Source organism: Sorex araneus, chromosome 4 (assembly GCF_027595985.1).
Source record: "Sorex araneus isolate mSorAra2 chromosome 4, mSorAra2.pri, whole genome shotgun sequence".
Lineage (NCBI taxonomy): Eukaryota > Metazoa > Chordata > Mammalia > Eulipotyphla > Soricidae > Sorex > Sorex araneus.
The window spans coordinates 127,375,059-127,399,951 of record NC_073305.1 but is presented as its reverse complement, the minus strand read 5'-3'; the positions used below and the strand labels follow the sequence as shown (position 1 = coordinate 127,399,951).

Below are 24,893 nucleotides of genomic sequence, written 5' to 3'. Positions count from 1 at the left end.
ATAATAAAAATATCAGTTATAACAATATGCTAATATAAAACTTATATAGTATGACCTCCCCCATTTCTTTTCTACCTTTCTCTTTCCTCCTCTTTATTTCTTCCTCCAATCCAATATAATAGTAGTACCAGTAGTAGTAGTAGGAGTAATGGGGTTTTGGCCCATACCTGGCTGTACTCAGTACTTACTCTAAGTAAGTTTAAGTATAAGCTCAGTGTTTAAGTATAACTCTAGACTCTATGTGGCTGTTCAGGGGATGGTATGTGGTACTTCGGGTCAGCCTGGGTTGGACACTTATAACACAAGTGCCTTGCCCACTGTACTCTTTCTCTAGCCTTCAAATATATTATTATGCTTATTTCAGATTGTGGTTATCCTCAGGTAAGTGAAACTATGGAAAGAGAAACTGGAGATGGGGTGACTATGATAATATATAATTTAATATCTATTATAGAAATATACTATGTGTAGTATATACATATATATTAATTCTTTCTATTATTACATTGGATTTTTAATAATGTAATCAAATTTCAGTTAATAGTTTATTCTATACTCTTAAAACTTTAATAAATTGTTCTTCATTATCTTAAGAAAAATGGTGAATTCCTCAGTTGGATAAGCACTATTGAAGCCAAGGGGCTTGAGGGAAGGGCCTGTGGGATTGTCCAGTGGGTGGGCATTTCAGATCCCTGAGCACAGAGCTAGGAGTATAGTCCTGAGGACAGCTAGGTGTGGCCCCAAAACAAAAATGAAAACCCAGCTATAAAAGCCCTGATTTAGCTGTATAGTTTTGACTTCTACATGTTCTTTAGTTACACAAAACTATTTGTTTCTCTATTCTTCTTTTCCAAAAAAACTAACCTCTTTTAGAAATGAGACAAATCTCACTTAAGGACGAATATATCGTTGGTTGTGAGATTATCTTTCTGTCACTCCTCAATCCATCTGCTCCAAACCTGTGTTTTATGAGCATACCAAATTTTATTTGTTCTATGAAGTACTTTCTAATTCACCACTAAAAAGAATTATATATTTTTGTATTTTCTTTGTAATGCCTTTGTATATTTTAAATAATTACTATTGCCTTCCTTTAGTTGTATATATGCTATAATTGTCTTTAAACCTCTATGTATCTTCATTTTCATATCATAAGTATTTATGGGATTCTTCTCCTATTTGCAATATACCATCCCTGTCATCCTAAGTTTTGTTATATAGCAGTTCTTCTGCTTGTTTTGTGATTACCATATATCCCCAGCAGATGGCACAGCACTTCAGAATTTTTAATGTAAGAAGCTATTCTGATGTTTTCAGTCATGATCTGAAGATGGTATTTCTCTTCAGGATTTGAAATTTAAGATTGGATAAAGGATTAATTTCACAGCACACGTGACAACATTAAAAGAAACTTTTTATTGTAATTTTAATTTTGTAAGCCAATCATAGTTGAGTTTCAAGCATATAATGTTCAAACATCACTCTCATCACTAGAATCAATTTCTCTCCACCAACGTCCCCAGTTTCCCTCCCACCCGCAAGCCTATCTCCTTGACACGTTCTATGTTTGGTCGTTGTAGTTTGGATCTCATGCTTTCAATGTTGTTGGTTCTGTGGTTCAGGTACATAGATGTACCACACCTCTCTACTGCCAATATGTCCAAGGCCCTTAGATCCTGTACCTGTTACTTCCTGTCTGCCTTTACTCCCCTTTGCCCTTGATATCTCTTTAAGAGAAATTTGAAAATGATAAAAGACAAATCTTTTGTTAAAGATGCTAACAATATTAATACCTAATAATAATTGTCTTTTAAAACTAATTTTACGGTTTTGCCCCTCTCCTAAATATATTTAGCTCCCATGCCCTACTTCAAAGCATTAATTTTCTTTCACCACAGTCCACTGAACTCCCTCTCTGCTGGAATTCCCCCCTCCCTCTCGCCACGACATCATTAGTCCAGTTATCCAAAGGCCAAAGGTTTATTCCCATTTGACTTTGTTTCCTTGCTTTGCTTCATATGAAGAGATCATCCAGTACTTGTCTTTTTTCTTATTTTCGTTTAGCATAACCCTTTCCACTTTTATCCTTGTTATTGTGAAAGGCAAGGTTTATGTTTTTGTAATAGCTGGGTAGTAGTTTATTTTATACAGAGACCACATCTTCATTACTCACATCGGATGTTGGTGTTTTTCAGTATCCTGGCTATTGTAAGCAGTGCTACAATGGCTGCAAAGAGCATAGGTATATGCATATATTTTTTAATTAGTGGGCTTTTTTTCTCAATTCTTTGACTAGATATCTGAAAATGGAATTGTTAAATTAGATTGTCAATCTGTTCTTAATATTTTGACAAATTTCCAAACTGTTTTTTTGAAAGAAGTTGAAACAGCTTATACTCCCACCAATAGTGTATTTTCTTTTTTGAGGGTCTGTGCATCTATGTTCATCAGAGATATTTGGTCTGTGGTTTATATTTTGAGATGTTCTTATCTTTTCTAGCCATTGAGGTAATGGAGGCCTTATAAAAACTGTTTAGAAGAGTTCATTTCTCTTCAATTTTTGGAAGACCTTGAGTGGGATAGATAATAGGTTATCTTTGAAGATTTGGTAGAATTTATGATTAAAACCATCTGGTTCTAGGCTTTTATTTGAAGGTAGTCTTTATTCACCTCCCGTTCTTTGTTACTTCCACCCTTCTGCTGTCTTTAGGATTCATTTTTTTTTTATTTATTTAATTTAGTTGTAAAATTAGATTTAAATTTTTCCTATTTCCTAATTTCAGTCTATATTGTTTTGAGCTCCCTCTTAGAAGTTCTCTCTACCCCATATCTCCTGATCCCTCATATCTTTATTTTCATTTGTTTCCAGGGATATCTTTGATTTCCTCATCGATTCAGTAGTTACTAAGTAGCAGGATTTTTAGTCTGCGACCAAAAGTAGGACTCCTCCCATATTGCCTTCTATTTACTTACCCCATTTACTTTACTTGTGGCATTTACTAACTGTAATACCTGGCATTACCCAATTTATTTGCTTATTAATTAATGCTTTTCTCTTTTTCCAATAAAATGTCATCTTCTGAGAGTAAAGTTGTGTTGATTACAATTCCCTGGTGCCACTCAAAATGGCTTTAGGTACACACTACATAACTATCTCTTGACTTCTAGTGCAATAATTGACAGAATCCTCTATGATTTTACTTTGAATCTTATCTTTACTCCATTCTCAAGAAACAACATTTCTGTCATTTCTCTCCATTGTGATTTGCTTTGTTCTAGGAACCTTGCTAGTGAAAATGAAAATATAGTCAGAAGACACTTTGTCTTGTTACTGGTTTTGTGAAGTAGATTTATTAAATACAAAAGCCCACGAATTTAACTCTGAATTAACAAAGTATGACTTAAAGGACTTGTCAAATAATTTCTAGATAATATCACTTAGAGGCTACTATTTGTTTTAAATGCAAAAGTATATTTTGAAAATTCACGATTTTTAAAATTCATTTCTGTGTATAATCCTTTGTGAATTTCTTCGGATTGTAAACTTAATCAAGTAAAGAGAAGCTGCTAAAATCTCAGGGCTGGGAGGAATAGAGACATTACTGGTGCCTGCTCAAGTAAATTGACGAATAACGGGATGACAGTGATAGAGTGACAGTGTAAATTTAATAAAGCAGATCTTTTTCTTTAACTAGTCTTTTGTTGCTGGACAGATGCTTATAGTATGTGATAATCTCAGGTGATGGCATTTTCATTCTTATTTTTTGTCTTTTTTATGTATGAATTGTTCTGTTTTTATTTGTGGATTTACTTTTTTGTGTGAATATAGTTTGTATTTTAAATTTAGAAAACCAGTGGTTGAATTTATCTTGTTCATTAACAAAAATATTCCATACAGGTTGAATCCACACAGAGTATGATAAGGATTCTTGGCCTTTCTGCTACGTTACCCAACTACCTCGATGTTGCACAGTTTTTACATGTTAATCCCTTCATTGGACTCTTCTACTTTGATGGCCGTTTTCGACCCGTTCCTCTTGGACAGACGTTTTTGGGGGTTAAAAGTGCAAATAAGGTAAATATCCATTTTTGTAATGTTAACTTTTCTTGTAAAATTATTTTTGTTGATAAATTGTTGAATATTTGTTTGGGATTCCCCAAACTCCAACAGACCATTTCAGTAGCATTAGAGATAGAACATCCAAGACAAAATCAAGTATATTTCCTCATTAAAATGCCATAGAGATGCATGGTCTTCAAAAAGTTGCTTTCATGGTTTTCACTGCTATTATCAATGCATGCTTTGTAATCTTAGATGTTGTAAGTTTCACAGAGTTATTAATATATAAATAAAAGTGCGATGTGAAAGAATGTCTCTTTTAAACAACCACATATTTTATGCAATATTAAAACATATAGTTTATATGCAGCTAAAAATGTTACTGTATTAAACATTTAAAAGGGCCTCCATTCCAGTCTTTTATAATTGCCACATAAACTTCATTAAGTCTCTTATGTCTAGGCATGCATATTTTTGAAACATTTTGATAGTACTGTGAGGAAATTAGTTTATCTATGTGTGTATGTGGGTGTGGGTGTGTGTGTGTGTGTGAGTGTGAAATAAGTAGCTTTTTTGTTTGTTTGCTTTTGGGACCACATTCAGCTGTGTCCAGGGCTTAGGCCTGACTCTGAGCTCAGGGATCCTTTCTGGCTCAGGGAACTTTAGGAGACAACAGGATTGAGCTCAGGTGTGCTGCATGCAAGGCAAATGACCTACCCCACTGATGTAGCTTTGGCCCCACATGATGTGCGTATTTTAAACTTTGCCTCAAGTGCTTTTCAGTATTACTTGTCATTTGTTTCTTAGTCACATCATAATATACAGAGATTTATGTTTTTTTACCATGGCATATTCGTTATGCCAAAAATAGTAACGACAATTCTCACAACGGAGATGTTACTGGTGCCCACTCGAGCAAATCGATGAGCAATGGGATGACAGTGACAGTGATCATTAAAATAGTGATAGACCTGTTTATATCTTTATATTATTCTTTCAGTTTTATAATATAAACTATCACAAATGATTCTGACAGGATGATAGAAAAAATTAAATATCTTTCAAATGTATGCCAGCCATCTTAAACTATTTTTTGTTCATCCTAAAAATGGATGAGTCACTTAAATCTAATTAAAATTATTTTTCATAATTTTAATACCTCAATAAATAAATACCTCAATATTATAATGATGAAATGAATGGTGTTAGCTGATGAACTGTTATAATTTTTTTTATGTTAGAAATATATCAACAATTTTTTTCTTTCAATTTCTGTTAAGACACCATGACTTACAAAGTTGTTCTTAATAGGGTTGTTTCAGGCACTCAATGTTCCAACAACAGTCCTATCACCAGTGTCTCCTTCCCTCCACCAGTGTCCCCAGATTCACTTCTATCCCCAACCCATCCCCTTGGCAGGTATATAACAAATATATTTCATATTGCTTGCACCAGTTAAACTTAAAGAAATGAGAAGTGGAATTACCAGAAAATAAATCAGTAAAAGTGTCAGGATTGATTGCTATATGATTTTAACCTAGGTAAGTCAAGAAATCAAAATAATTTAATATAATGTAGCATATTGTCTTATTTACATAACTAAGTTTTCAACTCTGGCATCTAAAAATATTGCATTAAATTTTATTTTGTACTTGGATCTTATTGCAGTAATCATCATATCTTCCTGTCATAAATGAAGCTTTAAAAAAATCTGTTTACAGATGAAATGAAGTAGGCAAAACCCATAAATTTAAAATTTATTAAGAGTGAAGAGAATTAAGAAAATTTAAATGTAAAAATATGAATAGACCTAAAAAAGTACAAAGTGTTTGCTCCCAAGAAAGGAAATATTTTTATATCAGAAAATATAGATATTGCTTAGCTGTCTACTAATATGTAAAGGATTGCAATAAAAATCTCAAGATTCAGAAAAACTTATCAGACATGGAACAATCAGTTTGAGAGGGAGAGAAAGAGAGAGAGAGAGAGAGAGAGAGAGAGAGAGAGAGAGAGAGAGAGAGAGAGAGAGAGAGAGAGAGAGAGCACCTGCCATAGAAACAGGATGTGTGGAGCTCGGGAGAGAAACTGGGGACATTGGTGGTGGAAAATGTGCATTGGTGGAGGGATGGGTATTGGAACACTGTATGACTGAAACCCAGCCATGATCAGCTTTGTAACTCTATCTCACAGGGACTCAAAAGTAAAATTTTTTTTTAAAGTGTTAGTTTTATACTCACCTGAAATATGCAGTTGGTATAACTTACATATTTCCCCAGCAGGTCATTCAGTACACTTTTAAACTTTTAAGAATTTGTCATTTCTTTAGAAAACAAACCCCTTGTAGGCTTTTCAGAGTTTTATTCTGAAACACGTAATGAAATTTGGTTGTTATGGAGGAAATGGGAAAATGGTGTATCTGACACATCCGCTTTGAAATAATGACTGACCAGAACTAACCCAGAATATACTAAAGTCTATTCGTTTCCTTGGGAGAGTTATTTTTGAAGCATGAATGAGAAGCTATTTGTGGTTTTCTCACTTAGTCTCGGAAAGTTATAGAAGTTTCCAGAGTTTTAAAGTGTTGACCTAATTTAAGGAAAAAAAATTATTTAATTGCATCTGAAATGACATTTTTATGCCCTCCAAACTCCTCATAAAAGTTGACGAGAGAGAACTTGTGTGTCACATGCCTTCTCCTTACCTCTTTGGATGAAAACTTTCTCAATATTACCAGGGAAAATGTGAATCATTTCTTTTTCTCATTTCATAAACTTGTTACTAAAGTTGCAGATATTCTAAAGAATATTGGAACTCTTACATTTAAAATATATTGCATTAAACTTTGTAATAGAATATATATACCTCTTCATAAATATGACAGAATCTGTTTCCTTTGAGTTCAGTTTTATATGCTATGATGCTACAGTCCTACCGGTATCATTCTGGCAGCTAGTGAATTATATAGGAAAGGAATTGAGGAAAAGTAGTCTGAAGAATGAACTTGTCTGGGAAAAAGAGAACTAAAATGTTACTCTTGGGACTGGAATGTTACCTTAAAGGGTGAAACACAAGCTTTGCATGCAGGTGGTCCATTTTTTGTCCGTTGGTCCCCAAAGTACTACCAGGAGTGAGCTTAAAACTGATAGTAGTCTCCAATCACTGCCATGTGTGACCCACCTCAGTTCTCCAATTTATTCTTTAAAAAAACTCAGTAGTATGGTTTCCTATTAATTTTTAGATTATTATAATTAAATAATTAGAAAGTTAGTGATCCAAAAATATTGGATGAGCTAGTCTTCCGAAAGTTCTTTTAAAGATGCATTGTAATTAGGAAAGTTTCATATGCAGTTACATATGTTTCATTTATTGTTTTTCTTTAAGGTGCAGCAACTGAATAACATGGATGAAGTATGCTATGAAAATGTTTTGAAGCAAGTAAAGGCTGGACACCAGGTATCCATCTTTTAATCTTTTTTGTTTTGTGTTTTTGAAAATGCCTAATGATTACTATTTTAGGCAGCTTGGAGAAAGTTGTCTTAAGAAAAATCATGAGATGAGGACTTAGAGGTTTTTATTAATATTTTTGTCCCAGTGTGTAATATTATAACTCATAAGTGTTCACAGATATCATCCTAATAGGTCATGCATTTTTGATCACGTCATTTTTATTGAATAGAGAAAAGAAGAAGGATTTCATCCTTTTCCCTCCTCTCTGTTGACGGTGTCTTTGTTAGAGTACAAGGGGTTACATTTGTGCTTGGCCATGGTGCTCTGACTCTTGCTTGTGGTGCTAACCAGGAAACACTCATTACATATGAGTTGCCGTGTTCACATACTTGTTTGGAAATTGCACACTTTTAGCATTGCTTGCACACATGCTTCCCGGGGGCTTATTCTTTAGTTGAGCTCCTTGTGGGTCACACACTTCAGTTGTAGTGCTCGCCAGAGGGTCACATACCTGGCCACAGGGTTCACTCAGCTTTTAATTGTTATAACTTGTCCGGGAGTTACCCCCTTTGTTGTATTTGCACACCTGAGGCTGCTGTGTGCCAGAGGTTGTATACATTCATGGTACCAGGGGTTCCAGACAGTAGAGCGATAGAAATCATATTCTGCAGATGTGGACAGTACCACAAATCTTGCTCATACAAGGCAAGTGCCCTTGCCACTGAGCCATCTCAGGGCCCCAAGACATCATTGTTTACATTTTCATTTCTTTGAATGTTTTGTTTTAAAATGCCAACTTGGGACTGAAGAGATGACACTATAGTTAAGGCATTTTCCTAACCTGCCATCAGCCTCAGTACAGTTGCCAGGCCTAGATATGGTTCCCTGAGTCTAGCCTAGGATTGACCCCTGAGCACAGCTGTGACCTCTAAATAAATAAGGGCAGGAGCGATAGTACAGCAGTTAGGGTACTTGCCATGCGCACAGTTGACCCAGATTCGATCCCTAGCATTCCAATATAGTCCCCACAGAGCACTGCGAGGAGTAATTGCAGAGTGCAAAGCAAAGAATAATCTCTGAGCATCATCAGGTGTCGCCCCAAAGCCAACTACATAGCCAAATAATAAAGCACCCACCTTTCATACCTAAAACATTAAAATTTTTGCACATACTTGAAATTTTTTGTTGTTACAATATTCTTATTGTTTTGATAAAGAGATGTCCATTTAAATGGTAGCATACATATAGCATATAGTAGAATGTTTTATATTGTTAACGATATTTGGAAATGAAATTGTGTTGAGAAAAAAACTTTATTTCAGAACTGACTTTGGCAAAACAGGTCCGAGAAGCACTTGAGCAGTGTGCCTGGATATTGCGGAGGGAAATGCGTTTAGGCACATAGGCGGGGCTCTCTGTCCCCACGCAGGCCTGGGCTGCGCGGGTGAGGCTTTCAGCCTCTGCAGTCTTGACTGGTGCAGAGTTAGCTGCTCCCTCCAGAGGGCATTGATCTGCTTCACTGCTGGGCGGCCCTTGACTTGTACTTTCCTGTTGTTGGTGGACTGGGGTGCGTCTGTGCATGCTTAACTGTGTTGGCTGCCCCTGGCCGTACCTGAGACCTGACCTTCAGCTGTCTCCAGGCTCACTCTGGTTTTTGATCTGGACTCAGGATGGTTCACTGTTTTGTTTTTTTTTCCTTTTTGTATTAGCAGTTTTATTTTTACACTGTTGTCCAAAATGCTATTAGAGAGGACTGGTATTTGTTTGCATAAAACTTAATCATTGCTCAATTAGGTGTGGTTTAGGAATCATTTTATTTCTTTTATGGGATTCCCCCAGGGTGTTATTCTTTTATGACACATAAAATGAAGTATTTTCCATGCCTTTGGTTTTTCAAATTAGGAGCCCCAGTGAACAAAACAAATCAAAGATGAGTTGAACATAAGAATTCAGAACACTGCCTACTGCCTGCTGAACCCACTTGATGCATTTTACCCCTGTTTTAAGAAACAGGCTTTGTTTTTCCTTTTTGGGTCACACCCAGCAATGCACGGGGGTTACCCCTGGCTCTATACTCAGGAGGAATTACTCCTGGCGGTCACAGTGAACCATATGGGATGCTGGGAATCGAACCCGGATTGGCCACGTGCAAGGCAAGGCCCTACCCGCTGTGCTATTGCTCCAGCCCCAAGAAACAGTTTTAAAGTCAAGTGTCTAAACCCAAGAGATGGTGCTTGGTCTTAAGAATTACTTTTTAAGAAATGAAATCATAATTATTTTAAATTGCATAATAATAATGACTCCTCTACCTCTTGATTATTAAATGCCCCAAACTGCTAACATTTTACTATTAATCTCATTTAATTCTTTCAGGAGTCTACTAGGCAGGTACTATTATCCTCATCTGGCAGATGAATAAAATTAGGTTCTATGCAAAGTGATATACAGGTCACTTTCCATTCCAGGCCTCAGGAGTGTAGCGTTTCAGCTAATCATAATGTCATGTCACCTTTTTCTTTTTTTTTTTTTTTGGCATAATTGCTCCCCTTTGATCCTAATTAGAAACCTGTTTTGTGAATGATATTACTTATCATGTACCAATAAGGTGGTTTAAAAGACCAGAATGTGTTCTTTGATTGTTGTTCTTTGCCAAATACTAACTAGAGTAAGTCCTCTGGGGAACTACAGCCTTGAGTGAAACAACATGTAATGAAACCAGTTGCTCTAATGTTATTTCGTTTAGTGTTGACCAGGATTTCTTTTTTTCTCGTCAACTTTATAATCAAACAGCATTGAACAAAAAAAAAAAAAAAAGAGGTTATTCAAAGATCTGCTGTACTTGTCCTTGGCCAGGAGCTGCTATGTTTTATTCTGTAAAGGTCCATGTAGTAAATATCTCAGGCCTTGTGAATTTCAGGCCCAATATTCTCTGTTGCAGCATGAAAGCAGCCATGGGCGATAAGTGAACAATGGACATGGCTGTGTTCCAATAAAACCTTACAAAAACTTGCCGTGGCTGCCCTGAGCTTTCGGACTTTATTTTCCTCCTCTGTTCTAGAGTGCCTCCTGAGATTTCCTGAGCGTGAATGTCTGATGATTTTTAAATGCTGTCGAGAGAAATTTTGGAAAGCATTTTAGAGAAATTCCTATAAGAAGGAAATGTTCTCTGTGGCCACCTGCGCGACAGTTCTCCCGACAATATGCTTTGATTCCTGTTTTATAGACCACCCCCACCAGCGGAGTTGTAGGGATCCCTGGTGGCTTATGTGGGGAGGAGAGAAGCAGCGGAGAGGGAAATTCACTGTTTCCCTCTTTACCCGCCTCTGTCTCCAGGGAAGTGCCTGGGAAATTCTAGACTGATAAAGGTCTCCTCTGAGTCATGGCCCCGTGTGACACTGGCGCCTGTGTCTGCCAAACCCAGAAGACAGCAGTCAAGCTGCGCCTGGCATCCACCTATTCTGCACGGTGCAGGAAATGAATCCTGCCACCTGGGGACTCAGGCTGGAGCAAGGGATGGCTCTTTCCAGGAAAGGAAAGTCAGACCTCCCCAGGCTCCTCAGAGCTGTTGCTTTTCAGGAGTCCATCGGTGCTTGGACCTGGAATTCTACATCTCAGTAGTTTTCCAGGCTCTTGAGATGGGTCTTTTGTGTCAAAGGCCTCCATGCCTTCTGGATGGTTTAAATTTCAGATCCTTTTCTTCCCAAGATAAAGGCAGGAATTGTTTATCCCAACTGCAGGCAGTAAGCACACTTCCCCTCCTCGGCACCCCCCATCCTGCCTTTGCCTTTGATGAAAAATATCAGTTCATTGATTAAAATATATATATGTGTGTGTATATATACATACATATATGTATATACCATTTCCTGACAGGATCCCCTGTCTGTGTGGACTTTGCAGCTTTTGTGTGTCTGTGTTTTCTCCGAGTGCTGTCGGGCATGTTATTTTCTTCCTATATCCCAGAGATTAAGTTCATTGCCATGCCTCGTTCTGAGTGTGAGCAGAGTGGCGTGCCCGCCCTGTATGGGAGGGACGGGCATCCTGTCTTGATTCCTGCCTTGGATCCTGAACTTCCAGAATGGACCCTGATTACCGGTGACCCCTGAACTGGAATAAGAAGTTTAGAAAATGATTATCAATTCCTGTTTATTATTAGAAGGAGGGAGTAGATAGCTTAGAGAACATTCGTGTTGATGGTGATTTTTTTTCACCAGAAATATACTGTAAGGGACTTGTTCTTATCAGTTAGCTAATTTGATAAAAATGGTTTCATTATAAGTCATTTTGCTTACAGTCAGTTTCCAGGATCCCATTAAGGGCATTAAGTAGGACTTACTAAACCCATGCTGTGAAATAAGAGCATAAATTAAGTGTGATTAACCAGACATTGTCACTAAGACCAAGAGAGTTTATTTCTAATTTTTATATTATAGAAAACATTTTAGTTAACAAATATCTAGACTTACTGTTTTCCCCTACTTTATTTAACTGCCATGGTTTACAAAGTTGTTCATGATTATTTGTTCCAGGCATTCAATATTCTAACACCAGTCCCACCACCACTGTTACCTTCCCTCCACCATTGTGTCCATTTTCCCAACCACCTCTCAAGCCTGCCCCCATAGCAAGCCAACAATATATATAAATGAATCACTGTGAGATACATTTACAGACTCACAAACTTTCGTGATTACGCTTCAGTCATGCAATGATCAAATACCCTCCCTCTACCAGTGCCCATTCTCCACCACCAGTGTTCCCAGTATCCCTCCCAACACCCCCCATCATCCCACCACCCCTCCCTCCACCTCTGTGGCAGGCACATTCCCTCTAACTCTCTGTTTTTGGGTGTTATGGTTTGCAATACTGGTAGTAAGTGGCCATCTTGTTTGGTCCATAGTCTACTTTCAGCATGTATCTCCCATCCCGAGTGAGCTCTAAGCATCATTTACTTAGTGGTCCCTTCTCTATCCCAGCTGCCTTTTCCACCAGAATGTGAGGCCAGCTTCCAAGCTTTGGAACGATCTTCCTGGTCCTTATCTCAATTATCCTTGGTTCAGGCCAACAGTAATTTATTTTGTATTGCTTGTTACCCCTAAATGATCATAACAGAATGATCATAAAATGCTCCATAGAAGAAAATTTGTGAAAATTGTTGTGTGGGGACATTAAGTCCTTGTCTGAGGGACAACTAAGCTCTTGTTGCAGATCAACCTTCTGTGGTAATGTTTTTATTAGTCGAGATTGGTTGATTTCTCCATTACATCCCATCCATCTACTATTGGGATGTAGTGTTGTAGATATTGGAGAAGTATGCGGCTGCGTGCCCTAGGAAATCCAGAAGTCATAACTGGACAGTTCACCGAGTAAAGTATTTGACCGGGTGATATTTTGGTATATGGGAGTGACTTCCAGGGCAGGAGCAGGCCTGCCTCACTCTGAGAGCACCCCAGAGTTCTCAGCTGGGAACAGGTGTCTAAGAAACTTTTGTGCCTAAGTGATCTCTTTCAAGATTTACTTGAGTCTCTGGAACAAGGCTGGCAGATGAGCTTACGTGGCAGCTGTGGTGGGGTGTGGGCGTGGCTGCCGGGGCTTCTGGAAGTAGAGGACACTTAGGGGATGTCACCCATCCTGACTTCGAGAGGGCCTGGAGTTTTCAGTCAAGACCTGTCTACCTGAAGTTTCCAGCAAATTAGGTTCTTCAGAAGATTAGGTTCTCCATGAGGCTTAGTCTTGAGATGATAGAGTCTGACTGGAGGCGTGGCAGCAGCTTTGGGGTGGGGAGTGTACGGGTTTTAACTGGCCTGCCCACCCTCCAACAGCACCCTGGAGCTCTCTAGGCTTATTTTTAAAAATGATGTGCTATATTAGAAGTATCCAGCAAATGTTTTCCCATCAGTTTTTGTAAAAAGTAAATTGCATGAAAGAGTACAGTGGTTAAAGCGCTTGTCTTACCCTCAGCTGACCCTGATTTAAATCCCCACTCTGCATATGGTATCTGAGCATCACCAGGAGTGATCCCTGAGCACAGAGCCGGGAGTATTTCCTGAGCTGAGTGTTGTCCAAACCCTCCCCACCCTTTCAATAAAAATAAATAAGTTACATTTTAGATTATTATCTATCACTGTCACTGTCACCGTCATCCCGTTGCTCATCGATTTGTTCGAGCTGGCACCAGTAACGTCTCTCATTGTTAGACTTATTGTTACTGTGTTTGGCATATCCAGTACACCACGGGTATCTTGGCAGGCTTTGCCATGCGGGCACAATACTCTCGGTAGCTTGCCAGGCTCTCCGAGAGTGGCGGAGGAATCGAACACGGGTCGGCTGCATGAAAGGCGAACGCCCAACCTCTGTGCTATCGCTCCAGCCCCAGATTACTGTCTAGTTTTTAGAATTTGTCTCTCTTTTTGTTCATGAAATGGGAAGCTCAGCTATAGTGGTGGTTACTGTTTGGAAAGTACAGAGAGGTGTTTTGTCACCAGGGGCAGCTGTTCTGCAGTTGTGAGGAAGCTGGGCATTGAGAGTTTGAAAACCCTAACCGGAGACCGAGGATCCACGCAAGGACTAGCTCCCACCTTTGGTGTGCATTTCTGCAGTTGCCAGCCTTCTGGGGGTACAGTCTAAACTTCCTCCTGCTGTACTTTCCTCTGCCAGAAATGCAGTCACAGTGGGTGTTTATGTAGCATGTGATTACAGTTTTAGGGCCACAGAAGTACTTCAGAAATCAGACCTTCAGCACAACTGTTTGCTTAAGTTTTTCATTTTTCATTTCAAACAAGAATTTGAGCAGGATAACTATGGCCTGGGCTCAGGTATTGTCTCCTAAGAGTTTAGGCTAGAGGCTTCACAGTTTGGTTTTGAGTACTGAGTGGCATTTGTTTTGCAGAATCAGAAAATTCTTTTTTTTTTTTTACCCCCTTTGGCTTTTTGGGTCACAACCAGTAATGTTCAGGGTTTACTCTTGGTTCTGCATTCAGGAATTACTCTTCTCAGTGCTCGGGGACCATATGGGAATGCCAGGGATTGAACTCGGGTCAGCTGTGTGCAAGGCAAATGCCCTCCCTGCTGTACTATCACTCCAGCCCCAGAATAAGAACTTTTCTTTTCTTTTTTTTTTTTTTTTTTTGCTTTTTGGGTCACACCCGGCGATGCACAGGGATTACTCCTGGTTCTACACTCAGGAATTACTCCTGGCAGTGCTCAGGGGGACCATATGGGATGCTGGGAATTGAACCCGGGTTAGCCGTGTGCAAGGTAAACGCCCTACCCTCTGTGCTATTGCTCCAGCCCAGAATAAGAACTTTTCTTAAGATCTGGGGTTGGAGAGAGAGTATAGTGGGTAAGGCACATGACTTGCAAATGTCAGATCCAAGTTTGATCCCCAGCATCATATATGGTTCCCCAAGCTGTGCCAGGAGTGATCCTTGAGTGCACAGTAGTAAGCCCTGAGCAACCCTGGATTGGCTTCAAAACCAATATGTAGATACATATACACATATCTCTCCCTCACCCTCCCCTATGTGTATGTAAATATATATTTGTATGTATATATATATTCATATATATTTATGAAAAAGCCTATATATACACCCCCTTTTACGATATAAAAATAAAACAGCAATATTGAGGGATGTTTTCAGAGTAGCATTATTATTTTGTATTTTAACATGATTACTCTAATTTCTACATTTCCATTTTATAATCCATTTGCATGTGGTATGTAAAATTCTGCTTATATAAAATTAATCATAGTTAATAGTTATAAAATATTACTGAATTATAATTGTACTGTATATGAAGTTTTTTCTTCACTTTTTGCCATGGCTATCCAACAATTTTCATTATTTATACATGATTTAAACCATTTTTTCCCAAAGTGGCATGCTTGAACAATCCAGGAGCATTTTAGTAGCCTTAGTTGCAGTTGGGGGGTCACTTTCCTTAAAGAGGGTAGACTTCTGGGCTGAGGGTAGGAGGAGAGTGATTTCTCTCCCCCCCTGCCCCCCTTTAAAACAGCAGAGGTTGTGGAGGGGAGGAAGGAGGGAGGTCAAACAAGTTTGGGAACCTTTGGTCTCTATAATTTTAATAGCACTCTAGCACTGTCGTCCCGTTGTTCATTGATTTGCTCGAGCAGACACCTGTAATGTCTCTATTGTGAGACTTGTTACTGTTTTTGGCATATAGAATATACCACAGTTAGCTCTCCGAGAGGGGTGGGGGAAGCGAACCCAGGTGGGCTATGTGCAAGGCAAACACCCTACCCGCTGTGCTTAATATCTAGGAGAAAGTAAATGATGTTTTTGTTCAGTCTCAGATGCATTATTTTGTTTTTAATCTCTCCAGTCCTCTGTCCTAACCTTTATTATCTTCTGTTTCTGAAGAGAAAGTGAACCTACGACATGCTAAGCAGTGTCCTAGGGCCTCGCAGCCGGTGAAGGGAGACACTAGGGTTGTGCCAGTCATTGTGTTGGCAGACACTAAATATGGTACCCTGAGCACTGCCAGGAGTGATTCCTGAGTGCAGAGCAAGGTGTAAGCCCTGAGTGCTCTCAGGCGTGGCCCCCCAAACAAAGAAAAAATACAGATGTGTTTAATATGACCTAAAAGATAACCACAAAACAAGTTGAAACAGGTTTAATGCTTGAGCTAGCCAATGTCTCCCTATACTCCTGCCCCTTTACCTTTGAGCTGGCATTGCTCCCTCTTTTTTTGGTTCTTCCTCCATTTTTAAGTGCATTAAATGTTTGCAGTTCGCTAATATTAAAGTAGTGCCACCATACTTATCATATGTTATCTGCCTTATTTTTGCTGTTGTTGAAACATTTCCTTAGGAAAAATATCCTATAATAGGATTCTGGCTGCGTTTTTATGGTCTGACCATACAGTTCTCATAGTGTATTCTGAATGGGTTATAACATTTCTTTATCAGAGCCAACTTACATAGAATTGTTCATACACTTAGGACTCGTTCCTCTGAATAGTCTGTCATTATAGTGTGTTGTATGGCTGTTGCTTGATGTGTGTTTCCATTTTCTTCTACAATTTTAAGGCATAAAGGACAAAGTGCTGTCAAAGCCATGTAAACTTTTTCTTATATATACGAAAAACTTCTTACACATAACCTCTGAATCAGGATTATGAAAATACTTTTTATACTTTGCTTTGGATTTACACTTGCTCTCAGAAAATCTATCCTTCTCTGTCTTGGAGAGAGGGACACAGTGAATATGTCCCCAGTAGGGGTCTGAAGGCCTGGAGACCCCATTGGTGAATCTCGGACTGCTGGCAATTCAGTACCTGGGCCCTAGAGTGCATGGCTGCTGCAATGCCAGCATTACTAGGGCCCTGGCCCATGCTGCTGGGCACATTCCCAGCCTGCACCCTAACCACTGCACTGCCTCTCAGCCCTCTTCCTTGAACTTTGACTTCAAACAATCTTGCTTTGGATTTTGGCTTCCAGCTGTATTTTTTGAACTATAAGTTAAAGTATGATTAATATAGGAGCTTGAGAGCTAACAGCAAGTAGGGCACTTGCTTTGCATGCGACCCAACCGGGTTTGGTCCCCAGAACCTCATATGGTACCCCGAGCACTGTCAGGAGTGATTCCTGAGTACAGAGCAAGGTGTAAGCCCCGAGCCCTGTCAGGTGTGCCCTCCCCCCTGCAACAAAACAGAAACACAAATATATGTTTAATTGACCAAAAAGAGACAGCAACAACAACAAAACAAGTTGAAACAGATTTAGTGCTTGAGCTAGTCCAAAAAAAAAAAATGAGACAGGAGAAAAGGGTGCTGACATTATGGACGTTAAGGGGCATGGGTGGGGCACCTTAGTGGGGAACTTGCTAAGGACACTTGGTCACTTCTGTCTCTCCTGCGAGAAGGCCAGCAAGTCCCTTAGATAACGAACATGGCTAAGGGGCAGTGATGTCACCCTTAGAGAGGGAACACAGCTCAGGAGACTTCTGCTCTTGTCCCCTGCTCTTGTGCCCAGATTGGCAGGTTTTCTTTGAGCCCCTTACCTATATCCGGTGGAAAAAGCTACAGTTCACGAAGGAAGACTGTTAGCCTTCCTGAAAAGGGGGTTTTCCTGTGCTGGTGAGGTCTTGAGAATTGTATGAAATATTTGCATACAAAACTCAGAAGATTACAAATGTTTATTGGACAGTTGAAGTAGATGGGTCCAACCCTCTCCTTTATCGTGAACATCACTCATCCTGTCCCTGGCACTGCCCCATTCTGTGTATGACCTCTCGTCTCATCCCATGCAGTCTGCTCACTTCCTGTGACTGATGGCCCTGTCCCCTCACTCTGCAGCTCTCTGTCCCATGCACGCTTTTAGTCAGTCTCCAGCCACAGCCACTTGCGTGTGAGCAAAGTCCCTGTGCTCTATACTGGGCCTCCTAGCTGTACTCCACCAGTTCCTGTCGTCCTGTCCCAACTTTCCTAGTCTGTGTCCACATGTGGGTGGATGAGACTCCTGTGCTTAGCATCCGGGCTTCCAAGCCCTGCCTGAATGGGAGCTTTCCTGGGCGTCTGAGCCCTGTGTGGGTTCATAGCCCTACCTGATCCTTTAGTCAGCTGAGAGAGAGAGAGTCCAGCGAGAATGTCGATCTGAGGGCAGAGATTGGGGATCTCCTTCTATCTGCTGTCATATCCCACTTCCAGCTACCCCATTATCTATTTTGATCGGCTCCCTGTGACTAAATTCACCTGGCCCTACACCCTTCCACTGCCCACTGTCTCATGGCCAGAGGAGCAAAGGGCAGTGGAGCAATGCATGCCGTGGAGTCCTGGTAACACTACAGGGCAGCAGAGACAGACCAAGACAGTGAAGGACTGGGGGGTGTGGGGGGCACCTCAGAATGGCAGAGGACTGGGTGAGTGATGACCAGCACTGCAAAGGGGAGGGCAGCTTGGGGGCAGGATGAGTCAAGTCACACACACAGAGCAGAAGAGTGAAGCCTGAACATCAGGGAGGGGCCTAGAACTACCTACTTCAGCTATAAGAAACTTGAAGCTTCAGGACTCATGGACCCTCAGCCAGTGTGGTGGTAGCACTGTATCACTGTCATCCCATTGTTCATTGATTTGCTCGAGTGGGCACCAGTAACGTCTCCATTGTGCGACTTGTTGTTACTGTTTTTGACATATCGAATACGCCACGGGGAGCCTGCCAGGCTCTACCGTGCAGGCGGGATACTCTCGGTAGCTTGCCAGGCTCTCTGAGAGGGACGGAGGAATCGAACCCAAGTTGGCCGCGTGCAAGGCAAACGCCCTACCCACTGTGCTATCACTCCAGTCCACTGTGTTGGTAATAATGATGATTCTACTGACCAGAGATAATTTATGTTGGTGTTTGTGTGGTGTGTGTGTGTGTGTTTGTGTAATGGTTTATATTCTCTTAATTCTTAATGTCTTTGAGTTTTCCTTTAGTTGTGTCTGTACTTTCTCTAAAATGTTTAGTTTTCTCTTTCTAAAACCTGACCAAAATAAATGAAAACAATGACATTGAAATGTTAGAAACATTAAAGATGGTATATTGTTACTCATAGGTCGGGTCCTATTAAGCGGAATTGATTCATAAGGAAATACTGGTGGTTAAATCCCTCCTTCAGTGTGTTGGGGAACTTGGTGGTAAATATAATCCAATTGATTAGTTGCCTCATCTTCAATGGTGATCCTTTGCCATTGTGAGGTGGAGATGGTGGGGAGGTATGAGATACTTCAGGACCACAGCCCACCTATTGTTGGTGATTTCTGTTATTGATGGTATTATATATGCCATGGGCAGTGCTTTAAGATGGTAAATAGTTATAAAGCAGTGCCTCGGTCATTTATATTAACACCATCAACTTAACTTAGCAGCTCTTCTGTGACATAATTTAAAAACAATATCCTACTGCTTTTATTTCATTATAGTCTATTATCTGTGTAATTTTGGAGGTATTTTTCTAAACTAGAATTGTCTCTTTGCTACGGTCTTTTCAAGGGGATCATTCTGTCTATAAATCTTCCATTTGCACGTTGCCCTGCCAAGTATTTGGCCTGTAAGTTTATTTAGTTTGATAAGTGACAGCTTCTGCTGATTACCTTTGTAAGATGTCCAGAATAGAAATTGCAGTGTGGCTTACCTGGAAAGGAGAACTGTTAATGCATTTTGATTTTGGAAGTTTAGGAAGATACCTAAATTACGAGGCTAGCTGTTTGTAATGTAATTCATCACACAAAAATTATTGCTTCAAAGTAGTTGTTGATTACTGTGGCTCATATGGAAGCTCATTTGGTGGTGGTGGTTGGGGGGGGCTTTAGAGCCCCTAACTGAATTATCTTATCCCCCATTATTTTTTCTTCTTGAAGAAATACATTCACTAAGCTGTGACAGCTTATAAGAAGGTTATAAGAAGCTTTTATAAGAAGGTTAACAAAGAGCCTCCCAGTAGTATAGAGTTTCTGAATTATGTTTTTTCCTCTACTAATTGAATTTGGATATGCTATCCCAGGCACGGGATGTCTTTGCATGAAGTTCCAAGTGGTGCATTTCAACAAATGAAATTATACATATCCATCTGTCAGAATAAGATATATATATAATTTTACTATCCTTTATCTCATTATCAATAACACTGATAGCCAAGTTAATTTTGGCTTAAATTATTCTCATCAGCTCTGATGACTGAAATCTGACTCTATGTTCTTTATTCTAAGACTTTCTTATGTTTCAGAGTGAGTGCAGTATATAAATGCAGTAAATTGTGAGTGAGTGTGTGTGTGTGTGTGTGTGTATGTGTGTGTAAAAGAGAGACAAAGGGCTTTGCTTCTAGAATTATATAGTTAGAAGACAGTGAACATTGGTGCATTATAATAAAACTGCCAACTGCATATTTGATAAATATGCTTGTTCTTATTATTTAAACAATATAGGTTCTTTTAGGACTATGTACTTCACAAACTTTAGATTTGTTGCCTATTAGATATATGTTAGCAATTACTATACAGTCTGTATAAATTAATTCCAGTTTACTATAGTCCAAGTAAACTAACTGGGTTTTTCTTCTACCACCTCATAGCCACACTCTTTGCCATCCAGCTAAAATTATTCCAACAAAAAAAGTGAAAATTCAATTTTGTTTCCTTTGAGTTATTTAATATTTGCAGTTTTTCTTTGTAATTTGGTTTCCTAACTATTTCTGCATTCAGTTTGTTAGAGCAACTAGTTTTCAGATCATTGTCAAGATTTAAAAAGTGTGTCCCTTAAAAAAAAAAAAGAACTCATAAGTCTGAAGCAGATACTTTCCATGCTAAAAATTATCAGTTGCTTCTTAAATATACAAACGAATTCATTTTGTTACTCTCCAGTTAGATTAAATTATAATAAGAGAAATTTCATGTTCAAAAGCCACGCTGCTATTCTCTGATCTGAACTGTTCCATGAGTTTCAGTATACCAATCATCTAAACTTGAGTGCTTATGTACTTAATAGATTTTATGTGCAGCTTTGCCGTAAAAGTATTAAAAACAGTAGGAGGCAGTTGTGTTCCATTCAAGCATGTGTGATGACAGATGGAGAAAATCTTTTCATGTTGACTTTTCAACAGTCATACTCTGCAAGACTTCAAGCTCTTCTTGGCTATTGGGAAATTAAAAGTTGGCGATTCAGCCTTTAATTTTGATCCATCTGCTCAAACTAATGAGACGTCTCATTTGTAAGCTTCTTTTTGTGTTACCAAATGCAAGTACAGCTTTATCATTCCAGTTAATAATTCCCCTCCTCCTGTGTAACTTGCAGAATGGGAAAATAATTGATGCCTTAATCCTATTGAGATTTTTCTTGTTATACAAACTTGGTTACATTTTGTGTAGGAAAAGAAATTAGAAACTTCCTCAGAGATTATGGCATGTTTAGTCAGTTAACTTGTTCTTTTTTCACATTATCAAAAATGTTGACATCCTAATTTTGTTGTTTCATATTCAGAAATCTGTCTCCATTTTCAAGAATGAAAAGATTTTTCAGCAATATATAAAAAAACAAATTCATCATCTTCAATCTTAGATCCATGCCTTTCTTTATTCATAGGTGTCTTTTTTCTCTTCATTGTGAGTTTTTAGTAGATGTTTCTTTTTTAATAACAAACACCATGCCATTCACGAAATGAAGCAATAATGGATGAAATGCCACTGGTTCAAGGAGAAAACTATTAATTTTCCACATTAGGCATATTTGAGGCACTAAAGACAAGACTCAACAAGATGTCTATGCAGAGCTCAGAGAAGTGTAAGTTAGGAATACATGAATATCTGGAAAGGTTTTAATTGGGTAATGTCATAGAAGAAAAAGTGCAACATTTAAAAAGGATCTATGAACAATCCACATAGAGAAGAAAGAGGCTAATAGAAAGGGGGGAAAAAAAGATGGTTTGGGAGGTTGGAAGATAGAGGGGATAAAGGAGTCTTATATTAAAAGAGATAGAAGCAGTACAAAGGAAAATCAGGATTTTGCACCTTCTTCCACTTCTATAACCTCTATGCTATATAATCTGTACAGACTTTCTGTCATCAGTGCATTTTAACAATACTTAATAATAAAAATAAGTTTTTTATTAAGGCTATATCAAAGTTTATTTTGTCTTGATAATTATTTGAAGCCATCTATGACCGCCATCTCTCAAAGACTGAACAGTAGAATACCTAGGATAGTATCATTTTTCTTATTCCTGAGGTTAGACATGACTAAATATTGCATATTGATTACAATAAATCTGGTAGATAACATATGGAGAAAGAACCATGTCTGAATTAAAATTTCCAGTGAACAAATTCTTATTTGTTCAAACAAAATATTAAGCTTATAAGTGTAACTGAATTTTCATCAATAAATTTTCACCATATTATACAGGAAATACCTGTAAGGGTGATATTCTGTTCTGAATACTGGTTTTGTTTTGGGTTTTGTTCTTTGGTTTCAGAGCTGTACCAGTTGTTGCTCAGGTCATACTCCTGACGTTGCCCAATGGATCATGTGCTCAGTGGGGCTCAGTGAAGCCCCGCAAGACAAGAGCCTAACCCCCTCGATCGCTCTGCTTCTTTGAACTTGACTTTAACCTAGTGTTTTTGCTTATAACTTGTTCCTTTTGCTTCACACATTCTTCCTTATTCATTGCTCCATTGTCCTCTACTAAATATTTCAGAACTTGTATTAATGCAGCATAGGTCTACCTTATACTTTTAGCTGCAGTTTTACATTGTTTCCTGACCATCTTTTGACTGTTGTTACTTTTCATTTTAAATCCCATAAGGAAAGAAGTTCTGTATGGTTTTTGCTCATTATTATATTCTCTTGGCCTCACTGGTACCTGGTACACAGTTGGTGTTCAGAAGTGCTTAGACAATTTGATGAAAGAGTGGTAGAAAATGCACATAATCCTTATAAAGCCTGAGCTTATTCTCTCTCTCTCTTTCTCTCTCTCTCTCTCTCTCTTTCTCTCTCTCTCTCTCTCTCTCTCAGCTTTATTTAGGAAATATGAGAAAGAAGAGAGAAGAGGGAAACCCACAGAGTAAAAGAAAAGAATTTCACATCCCAAACTGGGGTGCAGGTGATTCCAGAGTGGAATGTACCTTATTTTTTTTTTCAATTTTTTGTTTAATTGAATCACAATGATAAACACATTTACAAAGTTGTTCATGATTGGATTTCAGTCAGATAATGTTCCAACACCCACCCCTTCATCAGTGTACATTTCCCACCACCTCCCTCCCACCCAGTGCCACCCCTCCCCCTATCTGTCACTATGCAGGCACTTTTCTTCTCTCTCTCTCTCTCTCTCTGTCTCTCTCTCTGTCTCTCTGTCTCTCTCTCTCTCTCTCTCTCTCTCTCTCTCTCTCTCTCTCTCTCTCTTTCTCTCTCCCCCCCTTTGGGCCTTATGGTCTGCAATAGAATATGTCTTAAAATTTTCTTAAAGAATTCGGGAGCAGATACCTTCGGGGGGGGGAGTTATTAATTCCATCATAAACTGAATGTCCAGACTGAGGAAACAACCTGGAGATGCAGAATGACTTAAAAATTGTTTAGTGGGGCTGGAGCGATAGCACAGCGGTAGGGCGTTTGCCTTGCACACGGCCAACCCGGATTTAATTCCCAGCATCCCATATGGTCCCCTGAGCACCTCCAGGAGTAATTCCTGAGTATATGAGCCAGGAGTAACCCTTGTGCATTTTGGGTGTGACCCCAAAAGAAAAAAATTAAAGGTTGTTTAGTTGCCTTCGTAAGAAATATTATGTAGACTGTTGTGTGTTCAAAAAAATGAATTTGAAGCCATGGCGCTCTCCTGATGCCTGCATTCTGTGGTCTCGGGCCACTTCCCTAACCCCGACACTTGAGAGCAATGGTTGGACGAAGGAGGAAACGAAGATGGAGGAGGGCCAGGCTGATTGGTAATCAGTTGTCATTTGTTCCATTCTCATCTCCCTCTACCTCCTTCCAGTCTCATCCACTCCCATATTCCTCTTCTAACCCCCTCAATTTTCCTCCTCCTCCTCCTCATTCTTACAGCCTTAGTTATATTCCCAAATCATGAGGGGTTGGGGTAGCAGTTACATATAGGTGTGGTCATACAATCAACAGATATAACGTTCTTCTCTCAGGGGAAGCTTCTTCTAGGACAAATACTCATCCAGCAAGATGGCCCGCCTAAGGGCAAAATACCATCTAGGAGTGCAGTTCTCCTTGCCTTAATCCAGCAGCCATTTAAACGTTCGTCTTAATTTTACTTAGTAATATTAGTCATTTTGTATGGACACACTAAGAGCTACATTAAGCTTGTAGCGAGATGTGGACATCTCGCTATGGAGCCCAGACCACAGAGCTTAGGCCAGATGAGCCCTTCCTAGCCCTAAGCATGGTCCTTGTCCAGTTGTTACTCTTTGGATCATGACAGAATTTGCCCATAACTGTGCTCTTAACTTATAGTTAAGTATTATGATGCTTGGCCTGGCCCGTTTCAGTGCCAGGGTAGCTCACAGCTTGTCCTGGGTCCATCCAGTCCCTCGTCGGGACCTGCTTTTGGGGTGCTAGGAACTAAGGATGACTGAGGCTAAGTCAAGGAAACAGATGTCCAGGAGTAAATATTATTTGGAGTCCGTTAACTACCAAGTTACAAAAGCATAGCATTAACTCTCTTCCTGTGTCTATACAAAAAGGACATTGCTCTAAAGTAACTATGCAAAGGACATAGGAGAAGAGAAAAGCAATATTTCACTTATAAATACAAAATCAGAGATTTCTGAGGAATTTGATTTTATAACTCACAGGTACTGCTTTGGGGATAAAGGTGATTGACTGGCTGGGGAAGCAGAGCACAAAGAGGTTACAGATAAACACAGAGGA

At 39.3% G+C, this 24,893-nt stretch overlaps 1 protein-coding gene across 1 annotated transcript in view; it reads left to right on the top strand.

Moving 5' to 3' along the window:
* The window catches only part of ASCC3 (activating signal cointegrator 1 complex subunit 3), a 332,257-nt gene that overhangs the window by 122,994 nt on the left and 184,370 nt on the right, over positions 1-24,893 (top strand). The window contains exons 12-13 of the mRNA XM_055136146.1: positions 3,899-4,075; positions 7,442-7,513. Coding sequence (XP_054992121.1) covers positions 3,899-4,075; positions 7,442-7,513 — 249 coding nt within the window. The remainder of the gene's footprint in view (positions 1-3,898; positions 4,076-7,441; positions 7,514-24,893) is intronic.